Source organism: Labeo rohita, chromosome 8 (assembly GCF_022985175.1).
Source record: "Labeo rohita strain BAU-BD-2019 chromosome 8, IGBB_LRoh.1.0, whole genome shotgun sequence".
Lineage (NCBI taxonomy): Eukaryota > Metazoa > Chordata > Actinopteri > Cypriniformes > Cyprinidae > Labeo > Labeo rohita.
This window is the reverse complement of record NC_066876.1, coordinates 34,339,084-34,359,832: the sequence shown is the minus strand read 5'-3', so window position 1 is coordinate 34,359,832 and position 20,749 is coordinate 34,339,084. Positions and strand designations below refer to the sequence as shown.

Below are 20,749 nucleotides of genomic sequence, written 5' to 3'. Positions count from 1 at the left end.
AGCATTAGATTTTTTTCTCTTCGTTTGTGCAAATGAGAAATTAGTCAGTGAATGCTGGAGTGTGTTTTATGTAGAAACTAAATTATACCTTTGAAATTTGGCAGATCGCTGCTTTAAGTTTTGGGACTAAAGTATCCTGAAGTTCTGGGCTCTTTGAAGCTGTAATTATAAAGTAACAGAAGACGTGCAGTGCTGAGGTCTGCTTTTACAAACTAAAAGAAGAAATTACTATAAACTTTTCTCAGAATTATTAAAGGGGTCGTGTCAGACACGGCTGTTTCAACTCTGGACACTTCTGGCCTTGTAAACTTTCTTAGAACCCGCTTTAACTTTCTTACTGCTTGAATTTTTCCAAAAACAATGTCCATTTAATACAAAATATTGCAAAAGATTTTTATTTTAATTAAATGCTGCTCTTTTGAAATTTCTATTCATCAAAGATTCACGTTTCCACAAAAATATAAAACAGCAACACTGATAATAATCGAAAATGTTTCTTGAGCAGCAAATCAGTATATTAGAATGATCATGTGACACTGAAGACTGGAGTAATGATGCTGAAAATTCAACTTTGCATCCCAGGAATAAATTGCATTTAAACATATATTTACACAGAAAAAAGCTATTTTAATTTGTAATAATATTTTACAATATCACTGATTTTACGGTATCTTTGAGACATAGAAGGCTTCAAAAAAAAAAAGTAACATTGATAATAATCAGAAATGATCATGATTTCTGAATGATCATGTGAGACTGAAGACTGCAGTAATGATGCTGAAAATTCAGCTTTGATAACTGAAATAAATTACATTTTAACAGATACTCAATTTAAAGACAGATATTTTAAATTGTAATAATATTTCACAATATTACTGATTTTGCAGTATCTTTGAGACATAAGAGACTTTAAAAAAAAAGTAACACTAATGATAATCAGAAATGTTTCCTGAGCAGCAAATCAGCATATGATTTCTGGAATGATTTCTGAAGGATCATGTGACACTGAAGACTGAAGTAATGATGCTAAAAATTCAGTTTTGCATCACAGAAATAAATTACATATTAACATATATTCAAATTGAAGACAGATATTTTAAATTGTAATAATATTTCACAATATTACTGATTTTTCGGCATCTTTGAGACATAGGAGACTTAAAAAAAGTAACATTGATAATAATCATAAATCTTTCTTGAGCAGCAAATCAGGATATTAGAGTGATTTCTAAATGATCATGTGACACTGAAGACTGAAGCAATGATGCTAAAAATTTAGATTTGATCACAGAAATAAATTACACTTTAACATATATTCAAATAGAAAACAGTTATTTGAAATTATAATAATATTTCACAATATTGCAGATTTGATTGTATTTTTAACCATAGAAATGCAGCCTTAGTGAGCAGAAGAGACTTCTGAGTATACATTAGGAGAATTGTCATTTTTCAGTTTTTCAAAGTATGATATACTTACTGTAGTTTAATAACGTTTTGTAATGGAAATCGTATTTGAAACATTTTTGATGCGTTTCTACAGCTGATATTCTAAGCATTTTATGCATTTAAAATACTATTAAATTCTTTTTTTATAACTTTTGACTAGTAGCAAAAGCATTGATCATCATGTAAATTAGGTTGCGACTGAGTGTTTGGAAAAACATTAGAATGAGTAAATGATGGCAGAATTTATATCAAATAAAAAAAAATCATTTTTGCAGTTCACTTTAAAACGGAGAACGTTTTAAGGGTAACAGTATGATTTTATGCGGCATATAACAGTGCTGTCGTATGTTGTCTGGACTTCAGATTGTCTCAGGAGTGATGGATGCTGGATTAGTGACGTGGAGGCGTTCACATGCATACTAACAACCAGCACGCGTGTGTGTAATTGATGTCTGTGTGCTGGAGTTGAGATGGGTTAATGGTGTGATGTTGGAGGTAATCTGTGTGTTCTCTCGTTAGGAGATGATGAAGATCTACGTGAAATGTTACAGTGTAACGTGTGATGAGGATGATGATGATGGTGATAATGCTATTTTCTAATGAGTCATTATAGCCTTGAAAAATGGAGGCTGAAATGGCTCTAAATCTTGTGTAAATTTATAAGGAAATCATTGTTGTCTTGTGCAGAATTACAGAGATTTATCTTTGCGTGATTATCCGGCCATATGTGAGACAGTCTGTGTGCGATTCATTCATGTTTCCAGTCCTGACTGCAAATGCACGCTGTAGGGGAAAAAATGTTTGTAAATAAATAAGCACATTTTTAGTCTCTAATAAGGCTCTGAATAATGAAAAATACCAGACATACACTGATTTTTTTTTTCACTAAGTTGTAAATCTAAAATATAGGAGTATGTTTTGCAAGAAAATACTATTTTAGTCTTTCTACTTTAAAATTTCACATTTACTGCAATGTTATTTGCTGTTTCTTTAAAATAATTTGTGAGTTTTACTGGCAATTTCTGAGTAAAAAATTGTTTCTACACAGTGTACCCTGTCTTTTCCCTAAAAAAAAATTATTTAAACGCATTTCACAAGAAAAATCTTTCTACTTCAAAATTTCATGTTTAATTCAGTGATATATGCCGTTTTTTGCACTTATTTGTAAAACTTACTAGCAATTTCTGAGTGAAAATTGTTTCTACGCCATGTTTTTTCTATGTACACAATTTTTTCCCTAAATTGTAAATAAAACAAAGATTATTTGAGTGCATTTCACAGGAAAATACTGTTCCAGGCTTTCTACATCAAAATTTCACATTTAATTAAATGTTATTTGCTGTTTCTTTGCAATTACTTGTGAAATTTACTAGCAATTTCTGAGTGAAAATAGTTTCTACGCCAGTTTTTTTCCTACATTGTAAATAAAACAAAGATTATTTGAGTGCATTTTACAAGAAAATACTATTTTAGTCTTTCTGCTTCAAAATTTCACATTTAATTCAGTGTTATTTGCCTTTTCTTTGCAATTATTTGTGAAATTTACTAGCAATTTCTGACTAAAAAATGTTTCTACACCAGTTTTTCTCAGTGTACAATATTTTTTTCCCCTAAGGTGTAAATAAAACAGATTATTGGAGTGCATTTCACAAGAAAATACTATTTCAGTCTTTCTGTTTCAAAATTTCATATTTAGTTTAATGTTATTTGCTGTTTCTTTGCAATTATTTGTGAAATTACTAGCAATTTCTAAGTGAAAATTGTTTCTACACCAATTTTTTTCCAAAGTTGTAAATAAAACAAAGATTATTTGAGTGCATTTAACAAGAAAATGCTATTTTAGTCCTTCTGCTTCAAAATTTATCTGACATTTCTTTGCAATTATTTGTCAAATTTAGCAGCAGTTTCTGAGTAAAAATTGTTTCCACACCAAGTTATTTTTTTCCCCCAATGTTTTTTCCCAATTTGTCAGAAGTCAAAGTTCAAAGTTTCACATTTATTTCTAATGTTATTTGCCATTTCTTTGCAATTATTTGTGAAATTTACTAGCAATTTCTGGGAGAAAAGTGTTTCTACACCCCTTTTTTTTCCAGTGTACACTATTTTTTTCCTTAAGTTGTAAATAAATCAAAGATTATTGGAGTACATCTCAGGCTTTCTCCGTCAGAATGTCTTGTTTAGTTCACTATTAATTGAATTCAGTTTTTTGTAATATCACTGTAGGTCACTGGTAGTTTGGCTGCTTCTTTTAAAATGCTGAAGTTTTTGTTTTGAGCAGCCTGACATGTCACCTTTTGACTCAGCCAATAGCATGAGTTTGGGGGCGGGGCTATCTGTTGGCCTGACCAATGGCAAATGGGGGAGTGTTTTAAAAAAAAAAATTGCATGCTTTGGCTTTAAAGTTGAGACATGTGTAGTCTTAAACAGGTTTAGTGCCGTTGAGAAGCACCACTAATTAAAGCAGTCACATCTGCAGATGCTCGGTCTTGTTTAACATCACAGTGAGCATCTCACACCCTCTCTTCCTTTACATCTATTGGTTTGTGTTTGTTGTTTGTGAGCTCCAGTGCTGATGGAGCAACTGAATGTCATGTCTTGGAAAAAAGAGAGTGAGAGAAAAAAGGGAAAAAAGAGAGAAACACAATTGCTTTTAGACAGCGAGTGCGGGAGACTATTGTATCAGTATCGATTCCTGTAGAGCTGCTCTATTCTGCATGAACTCCGTGAAGCCGCGGCAGCGGAGGCTGAACTTACGGCAGACACGCCGCTTCAGACGACATGATGCTTATTGAGCAGCTCCAGAATGCCATGCTGCCTACTATTTTCAAAGAAAGTAGTATGCACTATGTATAATGGATGCAGATTGCAAATTTTACTACTGCATTTGACAAAATGTGCAGTATGCATGGAGTAGTGCATCAATGCACTTGACCTTTTAAATGTGCTTAATTTATTCAGTCTGACTTCCACAATTATATTTTTACACAAAATTGGATTTATTGGATTTATTTCTAATGAAATTAAATGCAGCATAAAAGTTGATGGCAATAAATGCTATATGTACTTTGATTTGCAATTTTTGTTGCATACTGCATAGTGTTTTACATATTATGAGTACTGCCTACAGTATTTAGTTTCACAGTATCAAGGAATCTCATGTAAAAATGTCTGGGTAATTTTTTTTAAATAGAAATAAATTATATTTAAATTATACTTTTAAATCCTATTTTTAGGATAATTAAAATTATTTTTAAATTTTATACACCATTGCATTATGCTTCTACAAACTTATAATTTCAAAATATAAATTGCAAAATATAATTTCTTTTTAATATTTTTTTCTTTTTAGATTTTTTTTAATTTAGTAAATTAAAAAAAAAATATCCCAGAATTATCTTTTTGTTTTTCACCCTAAAACCAATAGAAAAAAATATATATTTAGCATAAAAAACATCCTGCAACTGCAACTGTCTATAACCATTGCAGTATCTACACACAGTCCTAAAATATGCTTCATTTTCTTTATGTAAAATATAATTTCTTTTTAAGAATTTCTTTTTCTTTTTCTTTTTAGAAATTTTTTTAAATGATTTCTTAATTTTTTAATTTTGGAAAATATGTCCCTGAATTGAAAAATCCATTTCCAAATTCATTTTTCACCCTAAAACCAATAGAAATAAATTATATTTTGCATTAAAATGAAGCCTATATATATATATATAAACCATTGCAATATTGCAATGTTCTTTTGCATTTTTTTAAGAAATATGTCCCAGAATAAAATTTATTCTGAATTAAAGTTATTGCTATATACAAACAAACTTCATTTTCAAATATTATTCCTTTTTAATAATTCTTTTCTTTTTAGATTTTTTATTTTTGTTGAAATATGTCCATGTTTAGATGCAAAAGCCTCTAAATCCATCTGACGTATTTCTTTAAAATGAGCATTTCTTTCTGGGTACTTTGTGTAGGTTTCTATGTAAGTACTGGTACTTCTGATTGGCCTGAGGCTGGAATTTTGCGAGTTTGAAGTAAAAGTATTTGATGGACGTATACTGTGCGTCAGGAGAATTCACTCAGTATCATTATCTCATTTTTGACCGAGATGGCTTTTAGCTGGTTTTGCACAATATAAAATGGTTTTGGTTATATATAAAATTGTAATATGCTTCTGCAGACTGAAATATGCTTCATATTCTTTATGCAAAACATGATTTCTTTTTTGTTTTTACCATTTTTTAAATAAATAATGTAACCATTTGTTTGTATTGCAGTATGTTTATTTATATATATATATATATATATATATATATATATATATATATATATATATATATATATTAATATAAGTATGACCCAGATCAGTTCTTGACTTTTTTTACTCCTGTATACTTCACAGTATGCATTTTACCAGACAAACTTTTATTTACTTCAGTACAAAACGTCCTTTGAGTCAAACAAGAATGATTTGATTCGAATATGAAGGACTTTGTGTTTGAGACTCTGTTCTCCCGTCACAAACCTGGCATCGCACCGGCCTCATCCCTTCACCCGCAGGCCTGTCTGCTCGCATTTCACATGGGCAGCGAGCGTCCCGTCAGGGGCCTGGCCCGGCCGATTTGAGCACTAACCTCCCCTCCAGTGCGCACCAGAATCTCAATGACGGGCCGAGTGCGAGCGGCTGGAGTGGAACGCTGTTGTTTTGGAGGTCTTCTGTGTGGTCTTTGGAGCTCTAACCCACATATCCACAGGCACAGGTGCCCTCTCTATGGGGCCAGGTGGCGGCCCATTCTGCTCCCGCTCTTCCTTAATGAATCCGTAATTGGTTTGAGTCACCTGTGGAGAGGAGAATAGCAGGGGTGACGGGTCGGGTTAGTCGAGGTTCTGCTTGAATCTGACCTGGCTTCATTGTGCACAGTAGTCCAGCACAGACCCAGAGCCCTCAGCAGCAATTTACTCTTCATTTCTGTCTCACAGACACACACATACAGCCTTTATACACTCGCAGAGGAAAAAGGTACAAAAGCTGTCGTTGGGGGCAAATCATTTTCGAAAGGTGCATTTGTGTACCTTTTAGAAACTAATATGTACACTTCAGGGATTAATACTGTATGTAGCTTTAAGGTTTGTACAAAGGTTCAAATAAATGTGTCTCGGTTTTAATAATCATAAATGTTTCTTGAGCAGCAAATCTGTGTATTACAAAGATCACGTGACACTGAAGACTGGAATAATGATTCTAAAAATTGAGCTTTGAACACAGAAATAAATTACATTTTACAATATATTCACGCAGAAAACAGTTATTTTAAATTGTAATAATATTTCACAATTTTTCTGTTTTTACTGCATTTTTAGTCAAATAAATGCAGCCTAGATGAGTTGAAGAGACACTAAATGTTGCATGAAAATTAAGCCTATTTTTAAAACCATTAAAATTGTTTTTATGAAATAATGCAAACAAAGTGTTTATATATGTTTTTATATATTTTTTTCACTCTAAAACCAATAGAAATAAATTATATTTTGCATGAAAATGAATCCTAGTTTTAGGACCATTATATTACATCTATGACCACTGCAACCATTGCAGCTGCATTATACCGTTACCATTTCAATATGCTTAATTAAAATATGCTTAATTTTCTTAATGCAAAATATAATTTCTTCTTAATATATATTTTTTTTCTTTTAGAATTTATTTAAAATTTTTGTAATTTTTAATTTTTTTTTGTTGGAATAAATATGTCAGAATTGCAACATCTTTTCGTTTTTCACCCTAAAATGAATTCTGTTTTTAGGACCATTATAAAATATCTATAACCATTGCAACCATTGCAGTTGCATTATATCATTACCACTGCAATATACTTCTTCAAAATATGCTTCATTAAAATATGCTTCATTGTCTTTATGCAAAATATAATTTCTTTTTAATATATATTTTTTTCTTTTTAGAATTTATTTATTTATAATTTAAAAAATTTTTTTTTTGGAATAAATATGTCCCAGAATTGCAACATCTTTTCGTTTTTCACCTTAACACCAATAGAAATAAATTATATTTAGCATGAAAATAAATCCTATTTTTAGGACCATTATATTACACCATTGCAATTGCATTATGCCGTTACCATTTCAATATGCTTCTACAAAATATGCTTAATTAAAATATGCCTCATTTTCTTAATGCAACATATCATTTCTTTTTAATATATATTTTTTTTCTTTTTAGAATTAATTTTTTTTTTTTGTAGTTTTTTTAATTTTTAATTGTCCCAGAATTGCAACATCTTTTCGTTTTTAGAAATAAATTATATTTAGCATGAAAATAAATCCTATTTTTAGAACCGTTATATAATATCTATAGCCCTTGCAATATGCTTCTACAAACAGTCCTAAATATGCTTCATTTTCTTTATGCAAAACAGAATTATTTTTTTAAATATTTTTTTTCTTTTTAGAATTAATTAATTTATTTATTTATTTTAATAAATATGTCCCAGAATCTTTTTTCACCCTAAAACCAATAGAAATAAATTATATTTTGCAAATAAATGCAGCCTAGGTGAGCCAGAGACTTCTTAAAAAAAAATAAAAAAAATAAAAATAAAAACACTAATATTAATTCACACTGTATACCACATACTATTTATTTATACTGTATATAAATATAATGTTATTCCAAACATATCCTTGTGTTGTGATGAGTGTGAAGCCGTTATGTCAAGTCTCTGGTATATTTGTCGGAGTATCGGATGCTTTCCTGCACTGGTGACTTTATTAGACCGAGTTTTCCTCGAGAGCGATCACACTAATGTTTTTCTCTGTTTAAGTACTGGAATAAACTTTGCTCTGTTCATTTGTAGCTCTGCGGCATCAACATATGGAGCAGAATTATTGACTGGAGTGTTTTATTATGTGTTGCATGGCCCTTAAGTGTGTCCTGGATTGATGAGCTCATCTCTCTGCTGCAGGTGGTTGCGTTGAGCCAGCGCAGTAAGGAGGCGGAGTCTGCGTTCCTGGGAATATATAAACAGCTGATCGAGGCCCCAGGTGAGCTGCACACCTGCCTGCACCATCACACACACACACACACACATACACTAAACCATACATTCACTGCTCGATTTCACATGACTCCAAGGAACATTTATATACACAGCTATAAAAGATAGCTACATGGTATTATTCATTTGTTTTTTTTAATGGCAATTAAAAACTTTTTTATGGTGTCATATATCACGTAAAACAGAATTTCTTCTTGCCCTTTTTGAAGTTTATGATGTACTATGTAGATATATACTCATAAAACTAAGCTCTGTAAAAAAGTAAAACATAAAACTGAGCTCTTTTACATACTGTATGACCAACCACATTTACACATAAACATTTATTCTGTATTTAGTCCAGTGTTATTTTATATATTTACAGTATATATACAATTATAGCATTAATTAATATTCTTAATTAGATTTTACTTTTTTACTCTCTGCTTTCATGTTCATTTTAATTTTATGTGCTTATTTGATTCACTTTTTTTTTTATGTATTTATATATTTATTTCAGTTTTACTATTTTTTTTTCCTTAAGTCCATTTCACTTAATTACCAAGGCAACATTTCTAATTTGTATAGAAGTTAAAATTTTTCATCTAATATATATATATATATATATATATATATATATATTTTATATATATATATTTTTTTTTTTTTTTTTTTTTTTTTTGTTAACGATAACAATACTGAATTAGTTACTTAGTCCACTATATTAAACTATACATTTTATGCGTATTACAGTTTTAATTTTAATTTTGTGCTTTTGTCATTTTTATTCATTTTTAATATTATTTATTCATTTTATTTACTTTATTATTTTTTATTTAATTTTTTTCAAATTAATAGTAATAATAATTATAATTATAATTATTATAATTATTATGTATATATTATATATATTGAACTATACATTTTATGCTTATGACAGTTCAAATGCTTTAGTCATTTTTATTAGTTTTTGGAGTTTTGTAATATTTCTTTTTAGCTTTATCTAAAAATGTATCTTATATTTTCAGTGTTAGTAGTTTTCTTTTTTCAGCGAATTTTATTATTTTGCAAAGGTGAGCATTCTAATTTTCTAATTTAGAAGTTTATTAGAAGTTTAATTTTTTCTGTTAGCCCTAGATAACAATAACAGTACTGTTTTTGTTGTATTTTATGCTAATGACACAATTTTTATTTTTATTTAATGCACTTTTTCCTTTTCTTTTACATCTACTTCTAATCATTCGTAACTTTAAAAATGTATTTTATTTTCATTAGTTACCAAAGCAATTTTCATTGAGGTTTTCTATCTAATATGTATATTTTATTTTGATTTCAGCTTTACTTCAATTAATAAAACATTTTTTTATTAGTTTTACTTTTATTTAGCAATAACAGCACTGATTCTTTTACACTTTAATCCACTGTGTTAAAGTAAATATTTATGATTTATGATTGTGATTTTATTTTATTAACATCAATTCCATAAGCTCATTAGTTATGGACTTCTTAAACGTACAGTGGCAGATGTTGCAAAGGTGACATTTCAAATTTTTCATCAAAATTTAATTTTGATTTTGATTTCAGTTTTACTTCAGCTTTACTTCAACGAAAATAAATGTTATTTTAGTTAACAGTAACAACACTGATTTAGTCACTTAATCCACTATATTGAAGTACGTATTTTATGACATCATTTGCTTGTTAACATATGACCATCTACATGTACATATAAACACCTTTACTAAATCTTGGTTTCCCCAGATGAGGTCATTTAGATGTGCATGGCTTAAAAGTACAGCAGCAAACACTGTCTGTGTAGAAATGATCATTTATTGAGTAAAGTGCAGAAAGTGGCCTCTTTAATGTGCTTGTTGGATGTGTTTGGGTTCATGCGGGTCCATATGGTCTCAGGTTCTGTTGACCGCAGCGGGCCAATCAGAACTCAGCTGGAGGGTGACAGACACTCACAAGTGAAACGTGGGATTGATGAGAAGCGTAGAGCAGAGGAGAGACGATAAGAGAGAAACCAGACAAATAGAGACGAGAGAAAGAGGACAGGGGCCTGACGCTGTACCGTCCTATCAGAGATCACAGGAAGCCCGATGCCACTCTTTACACATTCATTGACTGGGTAATGGAAGCTCCTGCTGGAGAGATAAGCTCCACAACCTAGGGAGCTGACTACTTAGACAGCATTTTTTTAGGCATCGAAACGTCTGGTTTATAAGGTAGGCTAGCCAAATTTTAGCCTTCACAGAAAGAATGCAGTCACAGAATGCATTGCAACTGGCTTGGTGACTAAATCAAAGATGGTGGATAAGGTGACCTATATGTCTCTCAGTGCAAAAAAGTAATGATTAAACATTTCTCAGTGTAATTTTAACCAGTATTCGTGTGTGCACTGTGCATACTTTTGATGCTTATATAAGTATTGCAACATTATCCGGGCAATATGTGCAACCGAAATCATTTGTTTTTTGTGCAAGCAATGCTGTTTGGGGTTACTGCCTATGTAGAGCACTTCAAAACAGTTGCTTTTAAGGCTGCACGCTGTCACAGAAGACAGCTGTCTATATAGACAGGAGTTTAGTATGAAACAGGCTGACTTTAAAGATCTCTCTAACCCCTCGCACTTATATTGTTCCACACTCTTGAAAGAAGTTATGCATTTTCTTTCAGGTAAAGTATCTCGCTTGAAGATGTATGTGGTATGAATCCCTGACCTGTAGCTCCTATCAATATTTTTTATTCATGCAATTTTTGTGTGCATTAACAAAAAACATATTTCATGTTTTGTTTTTTTTTGCAAACTTAGTCTTTTGATGAAGAGTCAAGAAAGATTGTTGAAAGAAAGAATCTTGAGAATGTTTCACCGTATTTAAAGATTTAAAACAAATTGCAAGAAGCATGTACAGTAGGATGTGGTGAATGGTGCAGACAAACTGTAATCAGCCTTCCTGCAATGCAAAAGTTTTTTTTGTATTTTTCAAAGAAGCCTCATCTGCTCGTCAAGGTTGCGTTGATTTGATCAAAAGTACAGTAAAATACTGTAATGTTGCGAATTATTAGTACAATTTAAAATAGCTGTTTTTTATTTGAATACATTTTAAAATGTAATTTATTCCTGTGATCAAAGCTGAAAATTCAGCATTATTACTCCATTAAGTTTTGATATATTTAGAGTAGGAATTTTACAAAATATCTTCATGGAACATGATCTTTATTTAATTTCCTAATGATTTTTGGCATGAAAGAAAAATCTTTAATTTTGAACCATACAATGTATTTTTGGCTATTGCTACAAAAATACCCGTGCAACTTACAACTGGTTTTGTGGTCCAGGGTCACAAATTATTATTATAAACATTGTACACTAATCTACACTATTTTATTGTTGCTGTAGGACAATGTAAGTGACACCTATCAAATATCTGAACTGTCTATTTGTATAAATATCTGAACTGAAAGTACACTTCGCATCAGTCAGTCAAGCATTATAATATGATATTATGATAATTTAGCATTAAACTTTAGTTATTAGAACTTTAGTAATTGGAATAACCATGTATGAATGCATAATTTATGCATGGATTAATGAGCTGCTGGGTTCATGAATATTAATCAGGTTGTCTGCGTTCACTCAAACTGATTTGCTGAAATCAAAACGGGGATGATAATAGGTGAGCGCCAGCCAATGAGATTGCTGTTTGTACATTAGTTCCGCCTACTGGTTCTTAAAAGCTGAAGAATTCCAAAGGAACTCCTTTATTTTGACAGGAAAATACAACAAAGAATATCGTTTACATGTAGCATGTCATTTCTGCATGGTATATAAGACTCTCTCGCTCTGTATTTGCATGTGTGTGAGACAAAGCAACGGCTAGTCCTGTGCTTTTACACTAGAGTTTATGGTTTGTCAAATACAGGGATGACAGGTAGGCATCTGGTATATCAGATGAAAAATGAAATTATAATAATATTATAATAAATTATAGTAACGCCGCATTTTATTGTCAGTAACGGTAACAGCATTGTAACAGGGGAATCAGTAATTAGTTTGATTACTCGTTGCTGAAAAAAAAAATGCAATTAGTAACGCCGTTATTCCCATCACTGATTATAAGGAAGAATTGATTGGAAATGTTTCTTAAATTGATGCTAGAATTGTTTAGACACTCGAGGTCCATAAAATGTGGCGAATTCTGGTGTTTTTTTTGCCTTTGATTTATGTAAAGAGGCCCAATGACTAACTCCCTTTTGACCTCGTCTGTGGCTTTTGACCGGTTCAGTTCGCACAAGGACACATTCAGATATTAGCATGCTACAAAAGGGTGACAGTGTCTAAACGCAGCCAAAGTTTCCCCCCCAAAGCCTCGTTCGTCAGATGCGCGTGTAACCCGGCGCTTGACCTCCGTGCGAATCGTCCTGATGACGAGAGCTGCGTTTTCATCTGTATCGACCCCTGACGGATCCTGCCATCTGTGAGGGTGAGCCTGTCGTCTACAGCAACCTATTAATCTGTTCCTTCCTCTGGCTTTGAGCAAGGTCACCCCCCCCGCCATCCCGGGAATGAACCGTCCCAGGTGCTGTAAAGGACAGTAAACTCGCTCAGCTTCCTGCTGTCGTGTGAGGAAACACTGAGGATTGTTGATCAGACGTGTTGATGAAGTTTAGTGTTCATAATCAGAGCACAAACACAAAGAGTGTCTTTACATACACAGCAAATGTACTGTTTACATGCAAAACACATGCACAACCTGAAAAATGCATTTTATTAGTCAGTATTTTGTCTAATTTTCCAACAAAAATATCTGAACCTCCAAAAAATATAAATTATGTCAGAAAAGACTTGTTTTCTGAGAATATATATGTTATATATAACACAGTGTTGTTACTATGTTCAGTCTTATTTTAAGAATGTTTGCATATTTTTGAGAAAACAAAACACTGATTATGATTTTTGCAGTGCTTTATCATTATAATAAAACTGTGCATGTAAACACGCACAAACTAGATTTTTACATTTTGTAAAAAGAAAGTGAGTGAGGTGCTGTAAATGTTTTTAGAAGATGATTTGTGTGGTTGCTATGTGGCTTCTTGGGTGTTCTAAGTGGTTGCTAGGTTATTCTGGGTTGTTGCTAGATTTTTTAAGGTGTTTTGGGTGGTTGCTTTGTTGTTTCTAGGGTGTTCTGGGTGGTTGCTAGGTAGTAACTAGTAGGGCTGTGCAAATAATCGCATGCGATTATGATGCGCATCTCTTCAGTAATGCCGGTTCCCTGATTAGTCGTAAATTTCCATCACGTGCAGTCAGACGCATTCATTATGGAGCGGCACAAAGAGCCGAAAGAGCCGAAATTCACTGACAAGCCGCGCAATATCGCATTCATTATCGCCTGCATAATGAATCGCCTGCGATAATGAATGCGCTCCATAATGAATGCGTCTGACTGCTTGTCATGGAAATTTACGACTAATCTTTGAACCGGCATTACTGAAGTGCCGCTCCATAATGAATGCGTCTGACTGCACAGCCCTAGTAACTAGTGTGTTCTGGTGGCTGCTAGGAATTTACTAGTTTGTTCTGGGTTTCTAGGGTGTCGTGGGTGATCACTAGGCAGTTATTAGTGTGTTCTGGGCGGTTCCTATGTGTTTTTTTAGGGTGTTCTGGGTTTATATGGTGTCTTGGGTGATCACGACTGTAGGTAGGTAATACGGTGTTCTGGGTGGTTGCTAGGTAGTTACTGGGGTGTTCTGGTTGCAGCTAGGAATTTACTAGGGTGTTCTGGGGTTTTAGGGTGTCCTGAGTGATCACTAAGCAGTTATTAGGGTGTTCTGGGTGGTTGCTAGGTAGTTATTAGGGTGTTCTGGGTGGTTCCTATGTGGTTCCTAGGGTGTCCTGGGTAATCACAAGGTAGTTAATAGGGTGTTCTGGTGGTTACAATGTGGTTTCTAGGGTGTTTTGGGTTTCTAGGGTGTCCTGGGTGATCACTAGGTAGTTAATAGGGTGTTCTGGGTGGTTGCTAGGTAGTTACTATGGTTTTCTGGGTGGTTGCTATGTGGCTTGTAGGGTGTTCTGAGTTTCTAGGGTCTCATGGGTGATCACTAGGTAGTTAATATGGTATTCTGGGTGGTTGCTAGGTAGTTATTAGGGTGTTCTGGGTGGCTGCTTTGTGGTTTCTAGGGTGTTCTGGGTTTCTAGGGTGTCCTAGGTGATCACTAGGTAGTTAATAGGGTGTTCTGGGTGGTTGCTATGTGGTTTCTATGGTGTTCTGGGTTTCTAGGGTGTCCTGGGTGATCACTAGGTAGTTAATGGGGTGTTCTGGGTGGCTTCTATGTGGTTTCTAGGGTGTTCTGGGTTTTTAGGGTGTCCTAGGTGATCACTAGGTAGTTAATAGGGTGTTCTGGGTGGCTGCTATGTGGTTTCTAGGGTGTCATGGATGATCACTAGGTACTTAATAGGGTCTCGGTGGTTGCTAGGTAGTTATTAGGGTGTTCTTGGTGGTTGCTAGGTGGTTACAGTGTTCTGAGCGAATATTAGGTAGTTACTATGGTGTTCTGGGTGGTTGGTATGTGGTCTCTATGGTGTTCTGGGTTTCTAGGGCGTTCTGGGTTGTTGCTAGATGGTTACAGTGTTCTGGGCGGGTACAAGGTAGTTATTAGGGTGTTCTGGGTGGTCGCTAGGCACAGTAGTTACTAAGGTCTTATAAGTGGTTACTGGGGTGTTCTTGATGGTTGCTATGTCGTTTCTAGGGTGTTCTGAGTGGTTGCAGGTACAGTATTTAACAGGCTGTTATAGGCGATTATTAGGGTATTCTGGACAGATGCTAGGTACGGTAGTTACTAGGGTGTATAGGTGGTTACTAGGGTGTTCTGGACTCTTGCTAGGTCGCTTCTAGGGTGTTCTGAGTGGTTGCTAGGCAGAGTAGTTACTATGGTTTTATTGGTGGTTGTTACGTTGTTGTGGACAGTTGCTAGGTAGTTACTATGGTGTTCTGAATAGTTGCTAGGTACAGTAGTTGCTAGGGTTTTATAGGTAGTAATTTGGGTGTTGGGACGGTTGCTAGGTAATTTCTATGGTGTTCTGGGTGGTTGCTAGGCACAGCAGTTACTAGGATGTTATAGGTGGTTATAAGGGTGTTGTGGAGACTTGCTATGCCGTTTCGGTTTTCTGGGTGGTTGTTAGGTACAGTAGTTACTAGGGTGTTATAGGTGGTTACCAGGGTGTTCTGAGTGGTTGCTAGGTCGTTTCTAGGGTGTTCTGAGTGGTTGCTAGGTACAGTAGTTACTAGGGTGTATAGGTGGTTACTAGGGTGTTCTGGACTCTTGCTAGGTCGTTTCTAGGGTGTTCTGAGTGGTTGCTAGGTACGGTAGTTACTAGGGTGTTATAGGTGATTACTAGGGTGTTCTGGACTCTTGCTAGGTTGTTTCTAGGGTGTTCTAAGTGGTTGCTAGGTAAGGTAGTTACTAGGGTGTGATAGGTGATTATTAGGGTGTTCTGGACTCTTGCTAGGTTGTTTCTAGGGTGTTCTGAGTGGTTTCCTGGTACAGTAGTTACTAGGGTGTTATAGGTGGTTACTAGGGTGCTCTGGACTCTTGCTAGGTCATTACTAGGGTGTTCTGAGTGGTTGCTAGGTACAGTAGTTACTGGGGTGTTATAGGTGGTTACTAGGGTGTTCTGGACTCTCGCTAGGTTGTTTCTAGGGTGTTCTGAGTGGTTACTAGGTACAGTAGTTACTGGGTGAGTTTTGTACTGGGGTTTAATATGTATGGTTGGAGTTGTTCTATAGTGATGTTCACTAATAATATCACATTCATTCATCCTGATGGGTTAAATCAATGACTCAAGCGCGTTTAGTGTGATTCTGTCTATCATGATTGTATAGGTTACTGTAGCTGTAGTGTTTATTCAGCCGATACTGTATTAGGATTCTCCTGGTGACCGTGTGTTGAGATAAACACATAACACAGCTCTGACCGCTGCTCTGCCTGTCTGCCTTTAGTCTTCAATGACTTTCTGTAGAGCGATAGAGTCCTGCGACCGCCGCTTTAATGCGCCGCTTGTACGGTATTGATAAAGTTAACAAAAACATGCTGCTCATCTGTTTATCTACAAAGAGTTGAGTTTGTCTTCCTGCAGGAGGAGGCGACGGGAAAATGCTGATGCGTCCTTTATGCTCTACATGCTAATCGCTCCGCGCGTCTCTCGTTCTGTCTGTGTGGCTGATATCAACAGAAATCCACCATCGCGATGATGATGATGGCTCCCTGTCTCCACGTTCTTATGTTTTGCTCTGTTTTCCTGTTTCGTCAGCGCTTATTGAATCCCTGATTGTTCAGCTGTGTATAATTATGAAAAACAATTGTAAAACAGATGCGAGTGTTTCTTCGACTCTGGGCGCTCTGTGGACACTTAGAAAATAAACTTGCACTTGCATTAGTTTATTTCATTTGTCTAATAACAGTGCCCAACAGTAGACATGCACAGATGCATATCAAAGGAAATCAAAGGTTTTTGTCACTTTTTCACTTTCATGACATCTTTGAAAACATTCTTTGCTGGAAATAACATTTGAAACTTTTTTTGTCCAACTTTTTTCTTGCTTAGGGTAATTTCGTTATTTTATTATATTTGTATGCCAAATATACACATTTATATAACATTTTTATTGTTGCATATTGTGACAAAATTTTGATTGGAAATGATGCACAATATTATTTATAAATGCACTGTAAGAAATATGAAAAAAAATAAAATATTCTGATATAAGTAAAATTTAAAAATTAAAAATGTGATTTTTACCTAAACTTTTCTTTGTTTTTCACATCTCAAATAATTTTGTTGACTTATAATAAAACTTTATTAGGATTAGTATTTTGTTGGAAATAACATCTTAATTGTGTTTTTAATATAACAATTATATTTAATAAATATAAATGAATTATTTTAAAATACATTTTTAATGATACATCTAATAAATGTATAATATATAATTATTTAATATATATTAAACATATATATAGACTACACACACAATTTTTAATAATATATCTAATAAATGTCACAACATTATATGCATGGTTGACATAAAAATATAATAGATTGTATAATGGATATAAGGTAATTACAACTGTATCAAAATGTAAACAAAAAATCAAATATATGTGTATATATATATTATTTAATAGTGTATATATAATATTTTTAATCTTTATACATATATATATATATATATATATATATATATATATATATATATATATAAGATTTAAAATATTATATATACTATTAATAATATTATTAATATTTTATATAATATGTTAATATATATTACAAACATGTTAAATGTATACACACACAATATAAAAATATAAAAAATAAAAATATATAAAAGCAGAAAATAAAAAATATAAATAAACGTACATATCTATACATTTATATAACTTGGCATAACTTTATATATACAAAAAGTTGTAAATAAAAATATGGATTATAAAGTAATGTTAATATAATATGCTGGATGTCTGTGTTGTAATATTGAGAATGTATAGCATATGTAAAAATAACTATATATATATATATATATATATATATATATATATATATATATATATGTGTGTGTATGTGTGTGTGTGTGTAAATATAATGTATATAATGTATTTCCATATGTTAAGATTGAGAATATATCTTGGATGGAAGTAAAACCAATAACATCAGTTTGTCAAATTACAGTGACATTCATAAGATAAAAATAGTTCTCTTTGTTATTTATTTCTGTTACAACCTCAGGATATAAAAGTGCTTGTACTGTATTTGAAAAAAAAAAAAAAACATATGAGACACATCTACACTTTTGTGTGCTTGTGTGTGTGTGTGTGTGTGTGTGTGTGTGTGTGTGTGTGTGTTCACGAAACTAACCAAGTTAAACATTGTATTTCTTTGTCTGTTTTTCACAACAGGCAACTTTGTGTGATCTCGCAGCTCTTGCGTTTTGCGCCGCGCGGCTCTTAAGGGAAGGTCTGTTGTCTGCTTTCTAAAAGCGTTCGACTCGGAGCGCCTCTCCGTTCTCAGGTAGCTCATCTGGGAGGCTCGCGGCTCACCTGATGTTGTTAACGGGCCATCTGCTACACGTTCCCCATCCGTATCCCTTGCCCCGAGAAGTATCATCAGAGCCTCGGCTGTAAATAACACAGCTCTCGGTTATGTGTTTTTAGCGCCGTCATATTCATGCCCTGCGGTCATATGGATGCTTTCCATTTCTGCATCCGCTTACTGGAGGAAAAGCCGGGGAAAGTCAAAGTCGGTCCCTCCAGAGGAGCGTCTTTCCTGCGCCCGCGTGTTCTGCGAGACAGCCTGTCACTCAAAGGCGTCTCTCTGTAGCCGGCTCACCTGGAGAGGGCTGTTGCCAGGGGCGTAGCCGTAAGACAGGCGCCGCGGGTGCTCGCTCTACCTCTGCCTGTGTTTTTGTACCCATAATCCCCCTGTGCCCCCCCTCTCCTTCCGTCAGTACCCCCGAGGCAGTGTCTTGCGCGTTTCATGTCAGTCGAGAGCTGTGGATCTTCAGGAAATCGCTGCGTGTCGACCCAAAGCAGCTGCGTTCGAAGGGACACAACTTTAGCCCGCCGCTCTGAAGACGCCTTTGTCATGAAAGACCCCGTCAACCTGCCGTTTGCTCTAATGAATGCTAGGGCTACGGCGCTGGCTAGTGGTGACCGGCGGTACTGCGGCCGGCAGAGTTCAGCAGGTTACTGTCAGAAATGGTAATTAAACTCATTATTTACCCACTTCAAACCTGAATCACTGATTGACTTCACAGAGCGTTCATAAAGCGTTAAATATAACCATTCACCTTCATTACACAGCACTGTCAAGCTCCAGAAAGCACATTAAAGTGCTATAAAAATAGGTCATATGACTCTCACGCTAAGATGCTTTGTGTAAAAAAACAGACACATTTAAGAGATTATTCACTTATAATCGTTAATATCGCAAATTGTTTTGTCTGCTTTTGATAAAACATTATTACGGTTAGTATTGCTGCTTGCAGTGAAAATGACAACATCGTTTTTTGTTTAAAAACTTTCACACCATAAATATTGAAAATATTTTTAAATATATTTTTTATATATTTAATACGATTTTATAAAATATCAAAAAATTATTTTTTAACAAATTTCATTATAAAAAGGGCAAAAAAGCTGCATTAAAGTGTTATTATGTTAATTTATACAAGTCTATATTCTAAGACTTCTGAAGTCATTTTATGCATTTTGCGTCATTATTCTTATTCTTATTGAGTCATCATTCCCTCAGAAATTTCAAATTACTTTGTCTACTTTTAATAAAACACTATTAGTTAGTATTATTAAATATTGTTGTATTAGTGGAAATTATTTTGTGTAAAAAAAATTATTTAAAATGGTTTTTCCAGTCTTTGAAAATATTTTTGAAATATTTAATAAAATGTGTGTATATATTTTATTTCTTATATTCTTTATTTCATTATATGATTTAGTTGTCATTATAAATATAAATATAAAATATGTATAACATATATATATATATATATATATATATAAATATATTTATAAAAAATATAAAATAAAAATGATGGATTTTTGAATATTAGGATTGAGAATGTATCTGTGATGAGGATAAAACAATAAAATGAATACATTAAAAAGATTTTTGAATATCAAAAATAAAATGACAGCGGCATAAAATTCCAGTTCGTTTATGGGTTATAAGATGGCATTTGGCATTGTTGTCAAAACTGGTGTTTATGTGCCTATTTTAAAAAAAAATTAAAAATATGAGATTTCAGAGCTGCGGATCAGTGAATTCCGTCTTAAATTTGACCACATACTTTCGTTATACATTTTAATTATATAAAAAGGGGGAAAATGCACCATTAAAGTGTTATAATGGTAATTTATGTGACACTTGCACTGTATTACAAGACTTCTGTAGTTATTTGATGCCTTTTGTGAGGAAATTTAAGTCATTATTCACTTTGAGTGGAAATTGTCATAATTTTCACACCGTAAATATAGAAAATATTTTTCCCAATTTTTGAAAATATTTGAGATATTTGTGTGTATTTTTATATTTTTAAAAAATAATAGATTGAGAATGTATCTGAAATAAAGATAAAACAATAAAATTAATATATGAAAGACATTTGAGTATCAAAAATAAAATGTCAGTGGCATGAAAGTCTGTTAATAAGATGGCATGTGGCATTATTGTT

At 33.4% G+C, this 20,749-nt stretch overlaps 1 protein-coding gene across 2 annotated transcripts in view; it reads left to right on the top strand.

The window, feature by feature from the left end:
- cux2b (cut-like homeobox 2b) overlaps positions 1–20,749 on the top strand; it is a 219,452-nt gene that overhangs the window by 150,336 nt on the left and 48,367 nt on the right. For both annotated transcript variants that reach the window (XM_051117900.1, XM_051117899.1), the window contains exon 4: positions 8,430–8,508. In XM_051117900.1, coding sequence (XP_050973857.1) covers positions 8,430–8,508 — 79 coding nt within the window. The remainder of the gene's footprint in view (positions 1–8,429; positions 8,509–20,749) is intronic.